The 26,692-nt window shown below is 38.9% G+C and overlaps 1 protein-coding gene across 1 annotated transcript in view; it reads right to left on the minus strand.

The window, feature by feature from the left end:
• Positions 1-7,400, minus strand: part of CRLF2 (cytokine receptor-like factor 2) — a 15,828-nt gene extending 8,428 nt beyond the window's left edge. The window contains exons 1-2 of the mRNA XM_010179851.1: positions 7,325-7,400; positions 836-947 (exon numbers count right to left, since the gene is read on the minus strand). Of these exons, the coding sequence (XP_010178153.1) occupies positions 836-947; positions 7,325-7,400 (188 nt within the window). The remainder of the gene's footprint in view (positions 1-835; positions 948-7,324) is intronic.
• Between the last annotated feature and the right edge of the window lie 19,292 nt (positions 7,401-26,692).

Consider the following 26,692-nt stretch of genomic DNA (forward strand, 5'->3'; position numbering starts at 1 on the left):
CTTTCCTTCCTTCCTTCCTTCCTTCCTTCCTTCCTTCCTTCCTTCCTTCCTTCCTTCCTTCCTTCCTTCCTTCCTTCCTTCCTTCCTTCCTTCTTTTTCTTTCTTTCTTATTTTTCTTTCTTTCTTATTTTTCTTTCTTTCATTCTTATTTTTCTTCCCCCCCCCCCCCCCCCAAATGCTCCTACCAAGGTATATTTGTGTAGGAATTTCTTGAAGTGACAAATCTCGTAGTGGTGTGAAAGAATTCATTGCCCAAACTTCATAGACTTTCCAGCACTGAGTTTTGATGCAGTTTGAAATTATAAAGTTTCCTTCATGTTGTTTCTGTTTTGTTTTCCTAATAGGAGAATGACTTGTTCAAACAGATGTTTTCAAGAATCTGTTTTCAAGAATCTGTTTCCAAGATTGTAGTGCTAACAGTTTTTTCACATATACCACCCAGAAAGAAAAAAGAAGGTTAAAGGCTATGAATGTCTTTAACCAAAACATTAAATTTCTTTTAGTCATTAATGATGGCAGTTAATAAGGAAAATATACACACATATATGGACAAAACACTTTCAATAGTGTAATTAGCATTAACATTTAGCACAACAAATCTTTCATATAATGTCGTGACTGAGTATTCAGAAGGCTTATAGATTCGTACACTTCCATAACAGGTTGTGAATATAAACAGGTTTCATGCTGGATGTTTAACTGTTAAAAGCATTTTCAGGTACCGTTCACAGAAGACTCAAATGGACTTAGCTATTTCAGCCTCCCAAAATAAATCGTTTCAGAAGGGAAGAACAGGCATTGTCAATACGCCTTCTATGAATCTGTGAATACTCACGTATAAGAAAATGACACATTCTCGCTAGGAAATAGTTCTCTTGCTGCCCATGTGATCTTCATCTTCTCATTATTGAAATTGATTATTGCGGTGCTGATGGTATCTTTCCAACCTGCCCAGGACATGAACATAAAATGTGATTTCAGCAGTGAGTATGAAAATAATCTCTTGACATTGGTAGGCAAACAGTACATCAAAGTTACATATACAATACACTCAAATGATCATAAAATAAGAAGATATAAGAATGTTTAAAATGCGAGGAAACAGAGTAAAATAACCTAAAAAGATTGAAATTAGAGTTTCAAGACAGTAAAATAAAAGCATGTACAGCAACACCAGAGCACTCCATTGTCCTAGTCCAAAAGATATAGACTGGTTCACATGTATGCAATGTATAGGGCCTATACCCTGAGGCCAATGTTCCCCCATAATACCTGCTGAGATTTTCCTGCTAGGGAAAACTATTTGGGAACTAATGCCTCATGGAGCCTGTGTGTAAACCATCAAATGTTTTCTGTAAGAAACAAGGGACTAACACCACAGATTCCCGTAGGAATCCAGAGCAGATCAGCCAGCACAAGTGGGTGCACTGCATATTTGATCTATGTGGTTCTGGACAATGCCACCTTACAGACAAGCAGAATCATTTAATGTCCTCTGGCTACACACAAATATTATTTCCTCACCTGACCTCCTCATTACAGCTCTTGCTAGTGACACAGGTATTTCAATCCTGTGTCCATCAGCATTCCACAATCAGACACTGAAGATAAATCTGACATTGAAAAATGGAGAAATTAAGAAGGCAGAAAGATTAGAAATCCATCTATGTCAAGAAGGACACATCATTTATTTGGGATTCTACAAGATGTGGAATTATATTTACTTGAATGAACAAAAAGGAATCAAACATATCTTGAATATTAGCAGGAAATGCATGTCGGTTCAAGTAACTGTTTTGCCTGTTTTCATGTCTATATCTCTGCACCTAGGTGTTTCATGACTTCTGTGTTTAGAGTTCATCAAAACATTTTTTATAGATGTAATTGTGTTGTAACCAGTTGTTTTGTCAAAATCATTGAAGAGACAGTTGGAGCCCTTCCACCTTGGACCGTTCCTTCCGTCTCGATCTTGCAATGACCGAAGTCTGAGCAGAACCCTGCTAGTTCATCTGCCGCTAATCCTGATTCTTATGTTCCTGCATCCTGCTTCAAAACCTCAAAAGCTATCATAAAATGGAATTTATTCAGCTAGTTCAACATCTATTGCAAGAGACTATTTAGCCCTTGCCTCCTAACTCATCAAGCCCTTCAGCAGGTCTAAGAAATGGTCTTGTCTTTAATTAAAGCCACTAAGAGATATGATGGCAAAGTGTCTAACAGTGGATTCTTGGTCTGCAATTGGTCTAACACATTTTAATTTTTATGTACTAAATTCTAGAATGGTTGTGCTGTTCAGTCTCTAGTGGTAGGCTTAGTGTAACTAAAATCTATATAACTACTTGGAATTAGATTTTTTATGAAGATAGTTAAACATATATTTAATGCATATTTGAGTATATAATTACATGTTCTCCATATTTAGATAAAATTGGCATTATAAAAAAATATAAATGATACCGAATGGAGAATTCCTTACTGTTCTGATATAATTTTTACAAGCATAGAATGAATAATTTCAATTATCTTTAGAAACAACAAAATATGTACTTTCCACTTTTTGAGAATTAGTTTGGTTGCAGATATTTTTGCTTTGAGAAAGAACTGTTATGTCTATGCTTTTATTATGAAAATAAAAACAGGAAGAGTACTTGCTTTCTTAATCACATATTTTCAAGGAAAATTACTTCCAAAATCACAATGCTGTTTCTATGTGCACAGTAGTTTGGCACAATGACAGATGGCAAGATGATGATTGTAAGGCATGTTTGTGAAAAAATTTTTAAGTCAAACAGTTTAATCTCGGAAGGTGGGTCAACATCTCTGCAGGTTTATGCGGATTCAGTTTATACAGAAGACTGGTCTCAGGTTGCTCAACACTTTAGAGCTGCTAGTATCTGAAGTCTGAAGGGAATTGTAAAACAGAGAAGTGACTTTCTTGGTCAAAATTAGGTGCTTGCAGATGGCAAATGATCGGTAAAGGTTTTGGGGGAATTTGCTATGAAAAATGGCTTTAATTGCTCTGAGGCGTTTAGTCAATTTCGTCACAAGGGCTGTACAGGTATAGAAAAAGGAAGAAAGAGGGAAAAGAGCATTTATAACCTAAATAAGCAACATCATTAAAAGATGAGAAGATAAGAGAGGAAAAGATTATTATAAATATCTCCAAGAAGAAGATACTGCAATGCTATGAGTTTTATCAATACAAGTTAAGAGTGGTAAAATAATATTGTACTACTTAGTCTTTCTGAATGAATTTTCAGTATAAATAAACTTTTAAAAAAATGTTTATAGAGAAACTGATGGAATTAACACAGATTTCACTGTTTCATTAACTGTTTGAGAAAGCACACAGAATGTGTTCTCCCATATGAGGAAAGGCTGAGAGAGATGGGTCTGTTTAGCCTGGAGAAGAGGAGACTGAGAGGGCATTTAATGCTTATAAATATCTAAAGAGTTGTGCCCAGCAACAGGACAAGGGACAATGGTCACAAACTGGAACACAGGAGGTTGCACTTAAACATAAGGAAAAACTTTTTACTGTAAGAGTTACAGAGCACTGGAACAGGCTGACGAGAGAGGTTGTGGAGTCTCCTTCTCTGGAGACATTCAAAAACCGCCTGGACATGTTTTTGTGTAATCTCTAACAGATCCTGCTCTGGCAGGGGGGGTGGGTTAGGTGATCTTCAGAGATCCCTTCCAACCCCTACCATTCTGTGATTCTGAAAATATACTCATCCAAAATTTTTATATACAACTAAGAAAAACTATGATTTCAATATTTAGATTGAATTTGCCTCTCAAATAGGTGATGTGTGCTTAGGAAGATCCTTGAACATGTGACTATATATTCCACAACCCTGACACTGCCAGCAGGGAAATAAAAGTAAAGATTTTGGTAAAGTGGTAGCCCACCCTTCCCTCTACATGCAAGCCAACTCTTGAAATCCTTTTTCAGGGTGTCACATTTTCCCTCAATTCCAAAGCATAAAGGACATCAGCACAAAACCTGTGAATCCCATAAAGTTCCTTTGATGGGTTCTTCAATCTCTTCAAACTTGCAGTGGGTTAGTTGAGTCATGGTTGGCTCTAGAGATGGATAATAAGGAAACCAGAGGGACCACACAAGATTTCCACACACTAACGAGTGGTCATTGAGCAAAAACTCTGGGTCTGTTCTGACTGGCCTGTTGGAAGGGAAAAAAACCTACCAATTCATTCTGAACCTTGGATAGCACTCATTTTTCTCACTTTTTCAGTTATATTATGATAGATATACCACTTATTAGAGGCTGCAGTTCAGCAGCCAAAATCTTGGGTTTGGCAACACTTTTTTTTTGGATGACAGAGAAGAATATCAGTTTGTTTCTAGTTCTGCAGTGATTTATCAATGGGCTTAACTTTGCACACTCTGAGTAGTCCACTTGACTTCATCAGTATTACTCTGAGCACATCAACTTAGAAACACATACAGATCTTTCTAGGATTGTAACTCTTTTCTGCAAAATACGTACACATTATGAATTGCAGCTTTGGAATTTTAACATTTAAATTTAAATGCCACCAATTGCAGTTATTTATGTACTAAAATGGACGGTAATATGTTATTAAATACTTTAACAATAAATAGAACCATTTAATAGAAATGGAACAGAAATAGTAATAAACTATCTGGTGATTTATACATATTCCTTCTTGTGCTCTGTTTTCTAAGAACTTCACAAGAAATCAGTCTTAACACAATTTACTGGCTATGTAGGACAGAAAAGTCTTTACCAATCTTTTATTATTAAAGACTGTGTTTCCAGAGCTCTAGTCAGGGCAATTTTCTACTGTGTTTTCTAATTTTATGATTTTTGTAGTCTCTTTGAATGTGATATGGGTTGCATTTTGTGTAAATGTTCAGTAAATATTTACATGCATCTTTTCAAATTGCATACAATGTTGCATAATTCACATTTCAGCATGAAAAGATGCATAGCTTAAGTGAGCATTTTAAAGTTTGAGTTAAATTGACATGAAGTCTAGTGACGATTTGTACAGGTAATCTGAAATACAGTACTTCTTTCTGATGATCTTTCCTTTGTCTTTAACAGAAAAGGTGTTTAGTTTCCTTTTTATTTTTTTAAGCTCCTATAGACCTGTACTTCCGCAGGCAATATCTTTCATATGTTTTGTTAGTGAAAAATAGAAAGAAAGAGAACTATTTCCCTCCTTTTCTTTATGATAGAATTTTAATGAATCCAACTGTAACACCATGGATTCATGCCTGCTCTTCCAAGTAGTTGTAATTATTTAAATCATTTTTCTATTCATTATCCTAGAGACACTTGATAGACCAAAGCAACACATTTATCATTACTTTTTGTATTATGATAATGAATAGATGGAAAGGCCAAAAATATTATGAATAGGCAGTCTCTGAGCTAAAGAGGGGTGGCAGCAACTTTCTGTCTGTTGATGGTCTGCTGGTCTAGCTAGGTATGCAGTATGTGGCAGTGGTGTGGGACTCATACCAGTGACCTGGAGCACGACCTTCAGAAAGAGCTATGCAAGTCTACATCTTCAGTAAAACCAGTCAGGGACTGCTAGTGCTCCATACAAGACTTTAACCTCATAGGCACTGCTGGACACCTAGCTTTTCTCAGGAGAGAGAAGTGTGGGAAACACCACTATGGTGTGTAGAGAAAGTACTTATACAGGGGAAAAAAATTTCCTTGAGCAATAAATTATGCAGACAAAACCATGAACAAGAATATGAGCAAGTACATTCCACCTCCAAGCCACTTTTCAAAGTCTATTACTGAGAAAAAAATACTGTTAAAGGGGAACATTGTAAAAAAGCTGAATGTCATGGAGCAGATCAAAAAAGAGAAAAAGGAAAGGCAGAATGCCGATCTGCAAAGATAACAGAATGGAACATGCATGTACTGGAACAGTTGCAACCTTACTGAAACAGAACAAAGAACAAAAACCACTTTTGATTTCCTTACTCTGATGAAACCTGATAAGTAACCACATGTTGACCTTCCACATCTTGCAGTACACTGTATAGAAACTACTGGAGAGCAAGACCCAGATCTGAGCTGACAATCTTTAGTTACCCTTGATACTACTGATCTATGAGAACAGTTTCATTTCATTAATAGGAACACATGTAGGCGAAAGTGCAACTCCTTCCTCACAGGACTGCTGAATTGAATGCACAGAACAGAGACTGAATAGAAAACTTCTTGTCAAGAAAAGGAATAAGACAGTAAGAGAGAGTTTTTTATAGACATTTTGAGGACAGGCATAATCCTTATAGCATAATTCTTAAAACCCATCAAACTGAATGTTTTTTTTTCAGAAGATCAACAACTATTGCTGGGCATTACAACACTTTGCATCAAATAAGCACCACAACTGTAATTTTCAACTTTTGTTCCACAAAGTCATGCCATCACTACAGCATGGCTATAGATTGTTGCCATCTCAGGACAGGGAAGAATCATGTCCCATCACAGGAGAGCCAGTGACTCACAGAAGAAATTAACACTGGAGAATCGGGTGGTGCTGCATTGCCAAAAATGGTACTTACCATACATACAGCAAAACAGAGAGATGATTTATAGGTTGATAAGGCAAGAGATTAACATTACAGTATTTCTTTCTCCTTACAAAATGAATGACAAGGAACTTGTAATACATTAACAAGAGTGAAGATTAGATTTTTGGTCTATGTGTTGAGCTTTATGTTTGATTTCTGTAAGAATCTATTTATCTTTGGCAAGCTAAGTTGCAGACAAACACATGAAATAGAGATGTTCTTACATCTAGGCAGTCAAATAACCAGTCCTCAATGACTTTATTAAACTTGCTGTTTAATAGTATTTTTACCTTGATTTTTTTCTCAGGTACAAGATATTGCTGTTTTTTTTCCCATAATGCTCATTCTTCCGAATACTAAGTGATGAAGTCTCACCTGGAATCTGTTTTATCCATCTTTGTTCAACATGAAGGCTAGCCTTTTTTGGATGCAGTCTACTTTCCTATTCTCTATGCCTTAGACAGTAAGTAGTCCTGCTTAAAGAACAGACACAAGCTTAGCAAGTTCTGCCTTGATTTTTAATTAGAAATCTTTCATAAGAATCTGTTATCATCATTATTATTGGTCTTTTTTTTAATGAATCGACTTTCATCTCTGCAGGATATCAATTCCTGTTTAGCTGATTCTTTTCACCAAAGGAAGTACTGAACGTTGTTACACATGAGGTAAAATACTCACAGAAATATTGCTAACTAATATATCAGTTTCTTAAATACATATCTATGGATTTGAGCTTACCGGGAGACTGTGACTGAGAAGCCATCAGGTTGCCCAGTATGAAGATCATTGAACATGCTTGAAAGATGGGTCTCATGGTTGGAATGATACAACAGACTGTGAAGAGATGAGTAATTGTAATATCTGGATTTTACTATTTGATCACTTTTTACCAGAGGCTGGAAGGAACTGGAGGAAATGACTACAGGAAATAAAAAATTGCCTTGCTATAGAAAAAAAATAAAAATCTCTAGTTATATACAAATCAGAAGTGTGGGACTTCAAAATATACATCTTCTTCATACTATGTTAAAGAAAATAAAATTAATATCTCAGAGTATGGATACCTGTCTTGTCAGCACTTTGCTTTATCTTTTCACAGCTGTATCAATCAGAGGTGACCATAGCCCTTATCCAACTGAGAACCAGGTATCTGTCCATAGCTGTGACCCCTTCATATCACGGATGTAGACACTGACCTCGAAGTGCCCAGTGACCTGAGGGCACAGCCTGTCTCTCCACTTGCAAATCAGTAGCTGTTCCTGCTAGCAACTGCTTATAATGTCACCCCACGTGCCTGATGCACCTCAGCTGGCTTGAACCACTTCTGTCCCCAAATCAGAGGCAGAAGTAGTGGGTCTTTATGTGACACAGAGAACTGAGCTGCTAGATGTAAGGAGGCTATTACCCAAGAGGTAACTAGGATTTATTTTCTCCTGTGTTAGCTGGACACATATGTTTTGCTACAGTTTCCAAATATATCCATCTATGTAACATTATATATATACAAACTATACCTATATCTTATATATCCATATACCTAAAATTGCAGAAAGAAGGTGGAGAAATAGAACAGTGTTTTGCCTGAGATGAAACATATTTTAGCAACAGCAGAACTAAAAATCTTACAATAATCACAATTACATTCAAAGAGACCTATTATCTGTAGGTCTGCAGTAAACTGGGCTTAGACTACATCCACGTAGTAGTGCAGCAAGCAGAAGTAGTGAAGCAGTGGGTGCTAAAGACTCAAGAGCCACACAGTGTGCATGGGGACAGCAGGGAGTCTTTTTTAGGCTAGTACCAGTCCAGCCCCATGTGTTGTATGCCTGTTAGCTCCTTCCTGGAGCATATCTTCTGGGATAGGCTCATCCAAGAAGAACCCAGCACTCCACAGTGTGAACAGTCATGGGGACTAGGAGATACACTTCACAAGGACAGTCTTAATCTGAACTGACAAGTCAATGTTGCTCTAGCAACATGCTCTTGTCCAGCAAGAGCTCAGAAAGACAGCCCTGAGTGACAAAGTGCTCTCTTCTCTGCGCTTGCTGGCTGCTCTGTTCACATCCTGGTAAAGGTTTACAATTTACTTTTCCAGGGACACATGAAATTGGCAAGCATACTTGACTCCCTTCAAATCCAGTCTCTCCCTTCATTAAGCATTGTACAAAATAAGCTGCTCCATGAAATCAACAGGTAAAAATAGAAATCGTAGATCTCAATTTGTGTCTCTGTTTTCTAGCTGGTCTCAAGTTTTTTTCTGTGCTTGCATCAGACAAAGTACAGGAATTGTCTTCACATGCAGGGGCACACAGAGGCAAAGGAATTACTCCTCATGCTGCACGCAAAGTGGCCTGGGCACACACCATACTGTCTTCTGGAGACCTCATCCCCTAGATTATTTTTTACCTTCAGTTTCTCAAGCAGGGAGAGTAGAAATTTATCTGCTGCACATGGTACTATGAAGGGAGCTGGATCGTGGCTGGGAATATACACAGAAGTCCCACCATGATTTCTGTTTAGGCTTATTTTTATTCTTCTCAGAGCCTTCCCTATTATGTTCACTGTCCTTTAGGACTCAACAGTCGTGTTTGTCAGAAGAGACCCTTATCAGCTTTGTCACTTAATCAAAGTCTCCAGCCAGGTGATGTGATACCAGTTTTGATTTGGCTATTCACTTTTCTTGGGTTGACTACTTGTACTGGCTTATCCACTGCATGTCTTGGAAAGACCTATTCAGATCTCAGTGACTCTTGGAGACCCCAGCCTAACATATGGTAAGTACTCTGTTAACTGTCTAGCCCCTGCTTTGATCAAGTTCATCCACGGAGGTATTAATTCCTGGAACTAAAATAACAAGCGAACCAGAACTGAAATACTAAACTAGGTCATAGGTGATAGTTAATGGAAAGCTGAAATCTCTCACGGTTTCCACAGTCAACATTGCAGAAGAGAGTGAGATAAACAAATGAAGGCAGAGATCCAAATTTCTCTGGTTCTCCAGGACATAGCAACTCCCACACATCATCATTTGAGTTAAAAACACATTTTCCTTCCAGAACATGTGTCTTGTCTTTCCTTCCAGAACATGTGTCTTCAATATGATGGAGTCAAACTTGATCCTGTCTGCTTTTTATGCAGGTAAAACACACTGGACCACAGACCTTCTAAGACAGTTTATTCTTTGGGGGAAAGGGATGTGGGGAGACAACATGCAAAGAAAAGATACCTAAAATACCTTCTGCCTTATAATTATTCTGATTTTGAGACAGTGCATCTAGAACAAGGTCTAATTATTCTGATTTTGAGACAGTGCATCTAGAACAAGGTCTAATTCTCAGGGGACAGCAGCACATTTTCACTGACTGTTTCCTCCTACAAGGTATTTTGGTACCTCAGGTAATTGTTCCTCCCACCAGTCTCTACTTCTTTTTAAGATACTGAAGGCCTCTTGGAGTCAAATGAAATTACTCCTTTTACTACTTTTGAAACCAAACCTAAGGATGAGGTCCTGGGGAATAAAAAACAACAACCGGGTTAAAAAAACTGCTTGCATAAAGCTGATACACTGTTGAGTATTTTCACTGCTACTGAGAGAAACGTCAGATTTGGCACTTGAGGAACATAGAGAGGGGCACCTCCCACCTCCGCCCCCAACCACCTGCCTCAGGCTTTGCTTTCTGGAAGCCAGTTCTGATTACCTGGTTTGATTTTTTCAAATATGTCCTAGTCCATGAATGGAAAAGCCACCTGTAAGCCATGGGATCTGTCCTCCCCTAGGTCTTTTTCTGCCTGCCTGCAGGAGTGTGATTGATTAACTTGTCCACATCCTCTGGGTCATCAGTCTCATGAGGACAATGACAGCACTTTGTCACAGCATGCCCCCTCTTCAGGGCTTACATGCAGTGCAGCATCGGCATGTTTGGCTTGAGAAAACAAGATCTATTCTAATATTGCAGCTTCCCACAGGAACAGGGAGAGCAAAGAGTGAGGGTGCATTGAAAATTAGCAGCCAGGGCTTGTGATTTTGACTGCCAGTAGAGAAAACTCTAGAGGATGAGGATGATGCAAGCAAAGCAAGCAAATAAAAATAAATCCTTTCTAGTTAATTTTTCAGCTTGGATTAAAGCACACAGACAGCCCTTGGCCCTCTGCCAATTCCTCCACCCATGACAGCAGCTCTCAGAGGTGGCTTCATGCACCAGCTGCAACCTCCAACACCCTTACTGACTTCCATCAGCTTCCTTCCTCTCTTTTTATTCCCCTTTCTATTATTTCATCAGCAGTGTAAAACAAGACTTTGATCACCACATAGTTGAGCAAATCAAATTGTCTCAGTTTATTTTTTCCTTCACTTAGAACCTAAACAATCAATAGCCTGTGAGTAACTTCCATTTAATATTATTTACTGACTCATGGCCTTGATACTAGACTCCACAATAAGCCCCGCAAAATTGGAGGCTTTTTAAAATCTCTTTTTTGAAGCAATGATGCCTTGTAATTTTTAGCTTTAACAGGAAGCAATTTCAGTGGGTGGGACAATGGAAACAATGACCATTTTGTAGAAAACAGAGAGTCCCATAACTCCAAGACAAACCAGGCCAGTCAACTTGAGTCAGTGTAGCCTGTTGTTCTGTCAGGATAATCTGATTCTTTTTTGTAATATGCTGCAAAGTGCAAGTGTAAAGACCACTACTGTACTTTTTGGGCTTATCTTCTACCTATGGGCAAACCTTAGAAGGTTAATCCTTAAGTGTCCCTGGTGTTATTAAAATTTATGCAATCACTTCTAAAAGTGTCAGTTGTTGGTCTTTCCTTGAATCACTGAGGCTTGGAGTGTGAGCCGACATAGTCAGGACACAGGAACAGCCACAGAAACAGGCAGGATGCAGAAATAACCACAAAACCACGGACCAAGGGCAAAGAGTAAATTTATTCTCATTACCTCGCAAACCGAGGGATCTCTGTAGCAGCACCCAGCTGGAGGCACACAAGTGGGGTCTCAGGCACCACAGGGCTTTGTCCTTGCTAGAGAGAGCAAGAGATTTTGAACCTGCTGCTTTTGCCTGTATTTCAAGGATGTTTGTCAGGCGTAGTTTTCCACTGTTTTGCTTTGATCTTCTCCACAGCAGGGCAGGAATCTCAAGCATGCTAGATAGGGTGCCTCTGAGTCTATCACAAGCCTATATAATCTAGGCACAGTGGTTCTACTCATCAAGCACAGGAGACAAAATAAGAATTAGTACAGTATGTGTTTTTTGACACCCCAGATGCGAGTCACTTTAACGCATCTAGAATCCTCCTCACCAATCTTCCAAAGTCTCCACAATGTAAAGCATTGCTTCCCGATATCTAGTCTAAATCTACCCTCTTCCAGTTTAAAACCATTACCCCTCATTCTATTGCTACCTGCCCTTGTACAAAGTCCTTCCTCAGGTCCTGTAGGACCCCTTCAGGAACTGAGAGGCCACAATAAGGTCACCCCACAGTCTTCTCTTCTCCAGGCTGAACAGCCCAACTCTCTCAGTCAGTCCTTGTAGGGGAGGTACTCCAGCCCTTTGATCATCTTCATGATCCTCCTCTGAATCCGCTCCAACAGCTCTGTGTCCTTCTTATATTGGGAGCTCCAGAACTGGACACAGTACTCTAGGCGGGGTCTCACAAGAGCAGAGTAGAGGGGCAGAATCACCTCCCTCTCCCTGCTGGCCACACTTCTTTAGATGCAGCCCAAGATGCTGTTGGTCTTCTGGGCTGCAAGTGCACACTGCCTGCTGATGTTGAGTTTTTCATTGATTAACACCCCCAAGTTCTTCTCCTTGGGACTGCTTTTGAGCAATTCGCCACCCAGTCTGTATTTGTGCTCAGGATTGTCCCTACCCAGGTGCAGGACCTTGCACGTGGCCTCGTTGAACTTCATGAACTTCATTGGGATATTTCCCCCTGAGTACTCACCTGCTGCATGCAGAGGGCAGGAGACCACTCCAGGAATAAGTCAGGACATTATTTGCTCTCTCAGAGTTGGAACTACTTTGGAATACATCCAACAAAACGTGCAAGGCAAAGTGGTGAAACACATCTTAGAAATCGCAGAATGAATGAAGAAGTCCTGACGGTTAAATAACCATTTTGAGATTGGATCATAACCTCTCCCATAAGTTACTCACCAACTGGGGCTGCACTACTGAACTACAGTCCTGCCTTCCCAGTCATGAGAGGAATGACATTGTTTCTGAAAATAAATTTTTATGCCTCACATATGAGGAAACTGTACATTGACCTATTTATTGCAGAGATTCATAACCATCACTGTTACCATTTCAGCTTCTGGAGCCTGTCATGGCATTCGGTTCTCATTTAGCGAGTTTGCATGAAACTTAACTTCAATGGAAGTTAAGATGCTTGCAAGGGTAAGAGAGGGGGAGAATAATACTTGATGTTGATTTGCTTCTGTGTTTATGGAGAATAGATTCTCACACCTAAGAGTGCTGCATGAAGGATGGGCCCACTAGGAAAGCAGGTTGACAGCCAAGAGGGTGTTGCCTGCCAGATCAATGCTAGGACATGAAGAAGATATGATGAGATGGGCATTGGGCAGGCACTGATTTCATGCTAATGGTCTCCTAATGTATTGTACACTTCTGTGCATACTGGTGAGTCCCAAATGGTCAGGAAACTCTATGAAATGCACCCTGGAAATTCCAGGCAGCTTCCTGCCCCCTCCTCCCTCCACTGCTGCAAACATTGATGGGGAGGAGATAAGGATTCAGTTTAAGAGCTCTTCCGGAAAAGCATCTGCACATGTAATTGTATAGGAGATACTGAAACTAAGATAAGAATATTAAAAATTATTTTTTCCATACTACATTTAAATGCTTACGAATGTGGTTGTTTTCATGTGTTATGACAAAATGCAGTTGTTGGATTCCTCTGCTGCTGAGAACCAAATTTGACATTCTGAGCCAAATTAAATTAATGAAATAGATCTGTTTTGTTTACAGGATTTTGGGCTTTTCATTAGAAAAGGCCAAGTGACGAACTGTTCCCACTGTATCTTTTATGGCTTCAGTGGTGCAAGCCACAGTAACAGCAAAACCAGTGCTTATGACCTTCCAGCTAGCAGTTTATTTCATGAAATTGGGCTCCAGTTACAACATGCACTGACTTACCTTGAAAAAACAAACCCCAGCAGATTTCACCCATTGCTGACATGAAAAGCTGTTGGTGTTTCAGCAGCTTGCCAGTGGAGGGTGTGTTGAAACTGTCTAAATACTTTCCATTCTTACTGTCTGTGCTCAACTGTTAACAGCAATCTTTTGTGGTATCTGGAACCAAACATATTTTAAAAAAAGAAGAAAAACCAACTGATCAGTGTGAAATAATGCTAGACTGAGTAGTCAGTAATCTCAGGACGTACTGAGATGACTGCAAATTCTTATCTTTGGAAAGCATTTTAATCCTTGTCTTAGGTATTTGTTTTGAAAGATGCAGGTACCACACTCATTTCATTCACCAGGAGGTTTATTGCATTGGCTTTTATCATTTTTTAGATAAGAGTAGCTCTTCACAAGAATAAACTGCCCCAAAATTACAACACACTAACAATTTCTCTCTTAAACTACTGAGCTAGGTCTTCCAGGAACATAGGTTTTTATTTTCAGAAGTGGAACTGATCTCTGTAAGTACTTTCTTTTTGAGAATTTTTATTTCCATTCTCAAATTGCTACGTTTCTTTTCCATATGGAGTTTGACTAAGAATCAGTATTTTTCAACTCTAACATGCCTAAATTCAATCACAGAAAGATCTGCAAGGTTGGTACTTGGAAATAAGCCCTGTGGACTTGTGATACACTGAACAGTTCATGCTGATTTTCATAACAGATTAAATCTCTCATGAACCAACTGAACTTGTTACTCTTGAAAACTCCCACATTCCACCATTGTTGTCGACTCTGTCTCAAAATTACTCCAGACTGTAATAATTGTTTGAATATATTTTCGTGCTCTTGAGTTTAAATATTGCACGAAATCTGATAATATCAAAGATATTTTGAACAGTGTTTCCTTGACCTTGAACTCAGGTATTGACTTAATTTAAATTAAGATTAAAATCAGCAGAGAATTTAGGTCAGTTACAGGGCAGTGTAGGAATCAGAATAGGAGAGCAGGGGACCATGAAGGGGAAACATGCAGAGAACAGAATCTTTATTCTGATGTTGCTACCAGGAGAAAAATACACCTCGGTCACAGTGGTGGATTTATACCCCCCCTCGAGTCAAAGAAATATGAACAGATCCTTTTGCACAAATGTCACCTACACCGCACAACTAGCATTTGCTACAGGTAGCAACAGCCCTTAATTTTCCAGGACTATGAGCATTAATAGTTTTTGCTAGAGTATAACCTTTGAGAAGTGGAATTGAATCATACTAAAAATTTAGAGGACCCTGCGAAGAGCTATAGATTAGCTGTAAAATTTAATTAATTTTATCAGGAAAGGGTTTGCTCTGAAGATTGTTATCTGCAATGAACAGCAAGCAGGGAGTAAAGATCCCTGATCTCGGGCCAAGAAGGCACCTAGAGCATGTCACTTGAGAAAGAAGAGAAACAAGGCCTTAAGTTTTGTACTTGCTGTAGGAAGATCATATTGTTTATTTTCCTCACTTCCTCTCCCTATTCTTTTATAAGCATCAGCTGTTTTGAATGTACCTTCCAGAATCATATAAACATAGAATATCTCAAGTTGGAAGGGACCCATGAGGATCTTCAAGTCCAACTCCCTGTTCCTTGCAGGACTACCTAAAAGTAAACCATGTGACTAAGAGTGTCACCAGAGGCTCATTGAACTCTGACAGATTTGGTGCCATGACTACTTCCTTGGGCAGCTCTTCCAGTGACTGATTACTTTCTCAGTGAAGAACCTTTTCCTAATAAGCATATTAATTTCAGAAGTAGGTATTATAATGGTATCATAGACATAGTTCCACATTAACTTAACCTGCGTCTAGCAAAGAGTGACTTCAATCTGACTAACAAATACTTTTCAAGCAAACCTGCTGTGACTCTTACAACAAGCAGATGAAGCACCCTAGCAAGTGCCTAACTCATGGATGTGTTGCTTGAAGCTGTCCACAGAGGAGCAGAGCCTCTGCTATAGAGGCAGGCTGGTGTGAGAGCTGTCATAGAAAGGATCAAGAGAAATCATGCCTTCAAATGATGAGCAACAGCCGGGCAAGCCTCCAGCATTTGGCAAGCTAAATGGAAGCAGGTTTGGGTCTCAAAGGGGTTTTATTAAATGAGAACAACTGAAAATTTGGTTTACAAGCCAGCCAGGTTTGATCTAAACTAAATAAAATATCAAGAATAAGATTTGTTAATATTCAAAAAAACATGTAAAATGACCACTTTTTATAGCTTACCCCAAGAATTTGGGACCCCTCTATGTTAAAAGTGGGATGTTTTAAGACATCCCAAACTGCGCACAGATCTTTCCACACTGTGTCAGGAACAAGGCAGTTTTTTGATTGCAAATATGCAGGATAAAGATACTTGTTTCTTGAAGTCAGCATAAGATGAAGGAAAAGCCGATGGTATCATTTGGCTTTGGTATTTGTTCCTGCCCAACCTGTTACTTTAGCTTTTAGATGTACTTTTCTACATATACCTGTGTGCAGTGATAAGCATCAGCAAAGATTAATGTCAGGTGACCTAAACTCATGAAATAAATAGCAGGGTGCAAGAATTTAAGCTTTCTTCTGTTTTTTTCCACCTGATGTTCTTGACATGGCTCACAAAAAAGAAACTGCCAGGGTGTCAGCAGCAGCCAGAGAGCACTGCTGGCCTCTTCCTCCTGCACAGCAAAATTGCTCTATGTTTCACTGCCTTCCACATCAGCAGCTTCTGGTTATGGGTTAGCACTGTGACTAGTGCTTCATTTGATTTGTGTATAAAGAGACCAAGCACACACACAGTCAGCAGCTCTAAAACCAACTGCACCACTTTTAATGCAAGAATAATGTATTGGAAACTCTGAGTTAGATAGAACTGTCAGAGTATCTGGGTGCCCAAATGAAGCCAAATGAGAATTAACGTGGATAAAAATGCATATTCTCTAAATTCATAAGGCATATAAAATGAAGAACTCTGACTTTTGAACCTGAAATCAAAGAATAGGAATATGAGTTTCCCAGACACTAGAATGACAGTTATACAGTCTTGAGTCTTTCAGTTAAAAATCTTTTGCTCAAAAGAATAGTGAATGTGGTTAGTAAAAGTTGATAAAATCATTAAAAATAATTCAAATGTGCTCCATAATAGCAGCTAAAGCAGAAAAAACAATGTGCTTTTATATCTGGAAGTATTCACACTACTCCTCCTTTTAAGTCATAACTTTCTACATTATTCACATTTGTGAAATAACCCTGTAATGCTATTCATATTATTCCTTCCATCTTTTTTATCTGCAGAGTAGATACATTTCCTTGTTTTCTCCCCATTTAGTTGCATTCCCAGGTCACAATGCTCCATTACTCACTTTGGAACTTACTCTACACAGAGGAAAATAAAGCAATAAAGATCACTTAATAGGAAATGCAGGAATTTACGGCTCTGAAAGCATCTCTAGACTGGGACAATAACAGTTCAGTATGAGTATGCAGCTGTGTCTGACTCCTCCAGTCATGCATAGCCTTGAAAATCATGAAATGAAGATGTGACTCCCACGTTGGTAAATACATATTCCACTGTTAACTGGCTTTTCTGTTTGAGGTGATAGGAGAGATCATATTAGCTGGGGTTTTTAGACAGCTTCCTAAAGCCTACAGCTAGAACTTGCTGTCATAATAAGCTGGAAGACACCAGAGTTTAATAATAAACAATACCCTCCACTGTCCTGGAAGTCTAACCTAGCAGTTAGTTTGCTTTCCTTGCCCACTCCTACTTGCTGGCATTGTTTTACTTCCTATAAATCATACACACACAGAAAATGAGAAAACTCACATAACAGGTAGTTTCTTTCTACATAGAGGTGCCTTCAGATGACTCCATACATTAAGCATCACATATTGAACCCAAATCTGACAGTTTTTAACCAGATGTTAAAGCACAAGCTGGCAAGCGTCCTGACTCATTGACAGTGTCAGTCCCAGCCTCTTTGGGAGGTCTCAGGAAGGCATCACTCTCTGCTGGCACCAATCTCCGCCCAGTGTACCTCAGGACCCAATCCATCAAGGGGCCAGGAGCAGCTCTGGGATGGTGTAAGCTCTGTACTCAGGTTTCAAACAGCCTCTTCTGCAGGAGGACACAACCATTTGAACACACAACTTCAAGTGAGAGAACAGAGATGAACTGTGTGTGGATAAAGTCCTGCACAGACTTCTTGAGAGAAAATGGCATCTACTTAAGTTAGTACTTTACTGTCCCTAGTTAAGATATTAAAGTAATGAGTAGCAGCTTCATGGATCTCAGGTGGGGATACTCCAGGGAATACAGGGAAATAAAATGACTTAGAATGCCTCAGTAACTGAAAAGTTGAAAAACAGCTACATTTTAAATATGAACATTTAAGTCCATGCAGAGCTGAGATGAGATGTGTGATACAGCCAGGTGCAGGCATTGAAAAATCTGAATCAACTTCATCTCTCTCATCCTAGACACATCAGCAAGGCTGCAGTTACCTACATTTCACCTTGTTAAATTACTCTAGTTCTCTGCTTTCTCACTGTATTACATTCCACAACGAAAAACGGAACACAGCTTCCTTTAACTTGTTCCAATAATAAGGGGTTCAGGGTTTTTTTTTTAAAAAAAGGTTTAATATTTTTATTCAATTAGCAAACAAAATTCATATAAAAACAATATTTAAACTTATATCAATTAAAATTAGTATTTAAATCACCAACTGTAAAGCTTTCAGAAGTGAAAAATAGTAATTTTTCCAAAGTTCTGATTTTATTAAATGAAAAATAAATCATAATTGCAATACTGTAATAAAATGGGTTTTAATTAAAAAAAATAACAGTAACAATGTCAATAATTGGGAGGGACAAATACATAGTCATCAATAATATGAACTATGTTTAGAGAAAAATTTCCTTTTCAGAAGATAGCTATGCCTGGATGAAAGCGCTTCAGCCTTTGCTTATTGAAAATGAACACACCTGTTTGAACATACTTGGAAGAATATAAGCAGCATTCAGCTGACACAGATGGACACAGGAGCTCTATCCCTTACATGGGACTACTTGTTCACAGTATTCTTTTCACCAGCAAAAGGAAGACTAGGGAAAATGTGGACCCACTGCTGAATGAGGTATTTGCCCTGGTGACAGAGGATACAGAGAAGGCAGAATTACTGAATGCCACCTTTGCTGTAGTCTTTATTGCTAAGGCTGGACATCAGGAACACCAAACTATGAAGGTAAGAGAGGAAGTCTGAAGAAAGGAAGACTTCTCTTAGTTGAGGAGGATCAGATTAGAGATCATTTAGGCAAACTCAATACCCACAAATCCATAGGCCCTGATGGTATGCACCTGTGAGTGTTAAGGGAGTTGGTAGGTGTTATTGCTAAGCCACTCTCCATCGTCTTTGAAAGGTCATGGAGAACAGGAGAGGTGCCTGAGGACTGGAGGAAAGTCAGTCACTCCAGTCTTCAAAGAGGGCAAGGAGGAGGACCCAGGAAACTACAGACCAGTCAGCCTCACCTCCATCTCTGGTAAGGTGATGGATCAGCTCATTCTGGATGTCATCTCTAGGCATGTGGAGGAAAAGATGGTTATCAGGAGTGGTCAACATGGATTTATCAAGGGGACATCATGCTTGATGAATCTGATAGTCTTCTATGATGGTATAACTTCTTTACTGTGAGGGTGTCAGAGCACTGGCACAGGCTGCCCAAAGAGGTTGTGAAGTCTCCTTATCTGGAGACATTCATAACCCACCTGAATGTGAACCTGTGCAACCTCCTGTAGGTGAATCTGCTTCAGCAGAGGGGTTGGACTAGATGACCTCCAGAGGTCCTTTCCAATGACTACCATTCTGTGATTCTATAGACCTGATTACAGGACAGTGAGCTAAAGAAAAGGAAATTAAATACATAAACATGAGTAAATGCATAAAAATGAGGAATAGCATGATGGAAGTAAAGTATTTTAAAAGGTGAGAGGAAAAGATTTTTTATTTAGAATCTTATGTTTTGTCTCTGTTTTGCATTTGGGTTTCAAATGTCTTCCAAAATACATTCATGTTTTCATACATAATCAGTGTGACATGAAATTACAGTGACTGCTGACGCAAATGAGGTAATTTTGCATGCCAATTATGTGTTACATGCCTGTTACCTTGTTTGAATAAGCAATTACTGAATTTATAGAGACAAGCATGTTAACTAGGAATGCATATTAGACACATAATTACCACCACTTAATTCAGAAAATCAGGCAAAGTAGAATTTAGCTGGAGGAGTGGTTATGAATCTTGGCATTTTTCCTAGGCATAACATTCTAGTTTCATTATATGAATTCCTTGCATTTATACCAGCTTATGCCCCAAAGTGATTTAGAAAATTAAATAAGCTCAGTAAAATCGGACACGTGCCTAGCTAAGCATATGAGCGGTCATTTTGATTACTTTGGCACTCCTTGAGTTTTGTGTGCAAATCTTGTGGAAGCAGAGTTATCTGTGAAGAGCTCTTAATTTTCTACTGAACTTTAGTTGCCCTAGGGGAATTAAGCAGTCCTACATACTGCAGGGCAGAGGAGAGGGTGAATGGCCAACAGACTGAAGCTGAAATTTTAAGCAGAGCAATGTCTGATGCTTTCTACCTTCAGATGCTCAGCAGCCTTATATCACCAGGATGCATTTTTATGCCCAATCTGAGAAGTGCTGTCAGATGATGCCACAACATCACACGTACAGTGACGATAACTCCTGGATCATCCAGAGTCTTTCAGAGTGCTTTGAGAACTGACTGGTCTGGATGGACTTATAGGTGATTTCTAAGATTCCAAATGGCATGTATATGTAAAATCTCATTTTTTTGGTAGCATTTGCTGCAAATAAAGTCATAACATGTATTTGTCAACTTGAAAAACAAAAGCTTGTATTCAATTGTTCCTGGTAAACTGAGGTGTCAATACAAAGAGAACAACCAGAACAACTTATTTTATAGCTTTATAACCTATTTATATATATTTTATAAAAAATGTGGGGTTTTGTTTGGTGTTTTTTTTCAAATACTAGATAATTTATAACTATTCCAAGTGATAAAATCAATAATGTTGTACTCTTTAAAGAACTCTCAAATGAAGGCCACAGAACTGGCAAGATACCTCTTCCAGACCCAATCTCACAAATCTGTTTTTCCCAGTGAGAATGTATCATTCCTATCAGTTGAGCTGCTTGTGAGTGTAAGGCTATGTGTGCAAGTCGTGAAGACAACTCATGTATTCAGGAAATTGCCTGAAGCTTCCTGATTATAGCCGATTTTTTTTGGCTATTAGAAGTTTATATTTTTCATGTTTGTAAAACCAAAAGAATATGCTGGCAAAAGCTAACTCCCTGGAATACCCAACAAGGTGGAAGGATATGGGATCAATCCTTCAGCCCAGCAGAGGAGACCTGAAGTATACCATCTAAGCTGTTCTACCTTCTATCCCAGGTGTTGACAGCATATACTCCAGTGTTTCAGCACTTGAGATTCATGTTATATAATTATATTTGGAAGGCTGGGGGACTCTCAAAGATGTGGAAACCATTTAGTTCTCTCTTTAAAAACAAACCAAACCAAAGGAAAACAAAACAGAACAAAACAAAACACCCCACCCTCCCCTCTTTTTTCCCCTTCCTCGCTCCTCCCCGATCCCCCAAGACAAGCACACTGGATTTGATTAGCTCAAATCCTAATTTAATCTGTATGCAAATTAAAGGAAACATCGAGTCACCCTGTCTTACTATGGTTTCAGAAAAGAGTAGTCTATTTTGAGTTTCTTCAACAGTCAATCTGTTGTATTCATTCAAGGTCATATTTTACATCAGTTCCCTCTCTTTATGACAAGGTTTAAGACCTTACCACTTCCTCCTGTGGTGCATATCTTTGCACTACAATTTTCTGATGAACATGCTTACGTTAAACCCATAGCAATTGTTTGCAGCCTCTGTGCAGCCTTAGGATTGCTGCATCCACTTCAGGCTTGTAAAACATTTGTGTGCTTAAAACCTTATCTATGATTTTCCACATTTGCGAGCTGCTTTCGTAAAAGACGTCTTTACTGACAAACCTTGTGTCACTGTGTATTCCTGCATTGACCTAGCAGAGCTTTTCTAATATCAAAATATTCATATTAAAAATGGGAGTATGACAGAAAATATTTTTTTTCTACAGGTAACTGCAATTTTTTTTTTTACTTTTCTTGTGGAAAAATGACAGATGAAATCTAAAAATGTCTTTTTCTTTTTTGACAACATCTTTTTACAATCTTGTATTTTTCACAAAGATATAATTGTTTTAAATGTGAAAGATTTGATTCCAGGTAAATCTTCTTACTCTGGTAAGTGTATATATGCAGTATATAGTTTTTGGTTTTGTCATCTGGCACCTTTCCAGACTGGGTTTTGGTTGGAGAAGTTCAGGCATCTATGTTTACCCAGCAGTGCTGCCTTCATCAAAATATGCAAGGTTTACACGTGAACATCTGTCTCTTGCTTGATGAAGAGCTCTGGTTAGTGCTGTGTATTTCTTTACAGTGATATATTTAAATAGTTCTAATAGTTAAATTGTTTAAAAGTACTTTTTGAAGTAATAGAGAAAGTAGAAAAATTGAAATACTTAGTGAAACTCACTTTTTTCAGTGTCTTGAGGTTTCACAAACCCCAGACTTCTCTTTTACATACTAATGATTGATGTTGAATTACACTGATTCATGTCAGTCTTGTGGTGTTTTAAAGCTTCTTTCATCTGTTCTCAAATGAATCCATATATGTAAAAGTTTATGAACATAAAACTGCAAAAGAAGATTAACTTCACTCATTCAGTCTTTCTTCTGGTTTGAGTGCTGAATAAAAAACCCCAATCAATTGTAACCTGACATATTTGCCGGTTGTTTCAGCCCACGATAGCAAAATCCAAATTTTTCAAAAGATTAAAAATGCAGTGAAAATTCAACATGGAATGTGGTTCATGTCATTCATTTTTTTGCTATCTAAGCTAAATCATAAAATAAAAATATTCTTATAGCTTTTAATGACTAATTATACTGAAGGTCCCCTGTATCTAGAAGAACGATTATACAAAAATAATCTAAAAGAAGACTGTATGGTCAAAACAGAGTGATATCTTAGTTCACTGTGCCTAGGTAGAGTTTGGATCTTTGTCTATTTTTTCACAAATTTCAGTTATTTGGGGGCTTTTCGTACAGGATATTTTCTTGCTTTGTTATCATATCATTCAGCTGCAGTTAGTAATGACTGCTGAGAGTATAAGACTTACTGCAAGTGAGGTATGCACAAAATAATGTTCTTAAATAGGTAAATCTGCTTAAAGGAAGAAGAGGAAAGCTAGACTCAACAGATCATTTCTTGCACCAGCAGCTGCTTGTTTTTTTCTCTTGACAGCCCCCATTTTGTTTTTTCTGAGAGTTATTTTAAAAAGGAAGCAGGGGCCCTTCTCAGAATTACAGTAAATGTAAATGAATTTCAAATGTTGTTTTCAAACAAACAAACCATAGAAAAGCTGAAGATGGGGAAATATAAGCAAAGTTTTCTAAAATGCCATTGTACAGGCAAGCACATGTTTTGAGTTAAATAGGGCTGATTTCTGGTAACAGTATTAACATTGTGATGGGCATGACCAGCAGGCATAAGGGGAATGGAGGGTGGCAGTTTTTATCAAAATAAATCTAAAGGGGAAGAACGTCTGTTTAGGGTCTTTTTTTTTTTTTTAGTATTTTTTAGAAAGCAGTCTGGAATGAGAAAGTAGAGGCTGGAAAGTTCATGGAGTTCGTGGAAAGTTCATATTATTTTGGAGTTGGAAAGGAAGATTCTGCTTTTGTTAAAGAATATATTTTCAAGGTGACCTTTTAACTTTGTTTCAGTTTAAAATGTGGTACTGGCATGGAAAATCAAGCTGAAAAGTCGTATCTGTTTTCCCTGAAAATCTTCTCCTTTGACTTGGTGTTTAGGTGTGACAGAGCCCCTGTGCATGTGAATCTAAGCAATTCTATTATTTTCTTTTCTGAAATCCATTCAGCTGCAGGGAATTTCAGAAACCCATGGAAAACTGCAGTGAAATAATTTTTGAGCCAACACCTTGCCCAGTCTGTTACTGCATGTATTGATTCACTGCTCTTCCACATGAATGGAAAACAACGCTATAACAGAATGCCTCGGTTTCATCTTGCTTTCTCCTAGTGTAAATTGCTGCGAGCAGTACAGGCCTGCAAAGTGAAATTTTTCAGTTTTTCTCCCCATCTATCAGTTATGAACCATGAAACTACGAAAGACAAAAATTTCCTCACTCTTTCACTGAAGGAAGAAGCTCACCTTATGCTTTAAGGAGGTCTGTGGGCTGGGAGCCAGCCCAGGTTGCCACCTATCTCTGCCATCGCTCTCACCATGAGAAGTAAATTAAGTGTCAGTCAGGCTCACACTCTGTCCCAGTTCTATGTTGAAATACAAATTTAAATTAGAGATGAATAAATTCAGATTAGTAGGGATTATAAACTGGGAAAGTAACAAAAGCCACTAATTATTTCTACTGAAGTAAACGTCACATTAAGCAAGAGAAACAAAGTTTAGTAACACTTAATGCACACTACTTACAGGGAAAAAACAAGCAGATCAAGATAGACCTTTTTTCTTTTTTCTCTTATTTCCAATGTCATTATCTCCTTTATCAAGCAGCAAAGCACAGATAGCAGAACAAATTGAGCAAGTTTAAACTTTTGTTTTAAACTAAATGGGTTCTTTCTGCTCCACATCCATGAACAGGCAGCATCTTTGGACAACCATTTTTCTTTCCAAGGGGGGATAAAAAGATGGAGGAAGGAGTCAAAGCTTGAAACATGCCCACCGGTTGTAGGCAACACAATTCTGCATGACACGTGTCCTCATGCAGAGTTGGGAGCTGTCACAGCTAGTGTTAAGCCTGCACCCATAGTCCAGCAGTAATAGCCCTGTTAGTATGGCCATTAAAAAGGGCCGCCAGAAGGTCATGTCACTTTGCCCAAAATAATGAGTGCCTGTTTTGTAGTACATAGCTACTGTGCTAGGTTATATTCTACACTTGTTCACCATCTTTAGGAACTTTCCATATAGCCTTTCAGTGAACAGATTTCAGGAAAAAAGATGTGGGCCGCACTTTCTCATACCCCTATGAAAGGTGATGGGTTGGTGTCCCAAAAGCCCATTCCTCCCCAAGCAGACAGAATCATAGAATGTGTTGGGTTGGAAGGGACCTTTAAAGGTCATCTAGTCCATCTTTAACTAGACGTCCATCTAGAAATCTTTAACTAGATCAGATTTCTCAAAGCCCCATCAAGCCTGACTTTGAATGCCTCCAGGGATGGGGCCTCTACCACCTCACCAAGCAACCTGTTCCAGTGATCTATCACCCTCATGGTAAAGAACTTCTTCCTAATGTGTAATCTAAATACACTCTGCTTTAGTTTAAAACCATACCCCTTGTCCTATTGATACATGCCCTTGTAAACAGTCTCTTCCCAGCTTCTTGTAGGCCCTTTTCAGGTACTCGAAGGCAACTATGAGTTCTCCCCACCGCCTTCTCTTCTCTAGGCAGAACAATCCCAACTCTCTTAGCCTGAAGTCCCTTAGCCACTTCATATTCAGTCTGGAAGACTTCATGCTGAGGAGGAAGTCCCAGGACAGGTAGGGAGGGCATCTAGCACTACCAACCCAACCACTCCTCCATCTGGCATACTTCGAGAGGCCAAGGGACAGGTGTAAGATGGGGATAAGTGTAGCATGCAGCCACCCCCTGTCCGGATGTCTGTAGCTCAAGGCTTCCTGAGTTACAGAATTGTGCTTGATAGTTATTGATGAATCAAACGTTACTGTATGAGATTTTTTTAAAATCTTTAGAGCCCAAGTTGACCATCAGCATACACAGCACTCCATGGCAAAGATTTTTACACCTTAACAATATGTTTTGTTGGAAGAGATGTATCTGATTTGATTAGTTTATAGCTAGCTGTTTGGTTTATAGCCAGTATAACCATCTTTCTCCTTACCTACATCTCTTCCAGGCTCAACAATCCTAGACCACCTAGTTCCTTCCCATGTGAAAGCTATTTCACACCATTCACTCCTGTTGTCTTGTACGTTCTAGATTTATTGTATTCTTTTTTGGTTGGAAAGCCAGACCTGCATGCAGTTTTTGAGTCCTTGATACACCCTGAATTTTTACAGTGTCATAGCATTTTCAGTTTTGCTCTTTATTATCTTCCTAATTCCAAACATTCTTGAAAACAATAAATATGTAGATAAAAGGCACACCCACACAATATCTATATAAAAAAAACCAACAAACCATCAGTTTGTCTTAACAGGATGTTTTTGTTATGAGCCAACAGATCAAATTGTTTCTTTATATCAAGTATCATCTGGCTTTCTCTTAAAAAATTGAAACAAAACCCCAGAAACAAAACAAAAACCCAGACAACAAACCCCAGCCACTTAACCAAAACTAGTATCTTTTAATCTTGTGTCCTATGTGATTATCATCCTGAGTGCCATCACACGTCACATGCAGGACAATCAAGTGATCAGGCCCAGTCAGCATGGGTTCAGGAAGGGCAGGTCCTGCTTGACTAATCTTATCTCCTTTTCTGACGAGGTGACCTGCTTGGTGGATGAGGGGAAAGCTGGGGACATTGTCTACCTGGACTTCAGTAAGGCCTTTGACACTGTCTCCCATAGCATCCTCCTGGAGAAGCTGGCTGGGCATGGCTTGGACGGACATATGCTTTGCTGGGTTAAAAAGTGGCTGGATGGCCAAGCACAGAGAGTTGTGGTGAATGGAGCTAAACCCAGTTGGCGATCAGTCACAAGCGGTGTTTCCCAGGTCTCGGTTTTGAGGCCAGTCCTGTTTAAGATCTTTA

Source organism: Mesitornis unicolor, unplaced genomic scaffold, assembly GCF_000695765.1.
Source record: "Mesitornis unicolor isolate BGI_N332 unplaced genomic scaffold, ASM69576v1 scaffold452, whole genome shotgun sequence".
NCBI classification, from domain to species: domain Eukaryota; kingdom Metazoa; phylum Chordata; class Aves; order Mesitornithiformes; family Mesitornithidae; genus Mesitornis; species Mesitornis unicolor.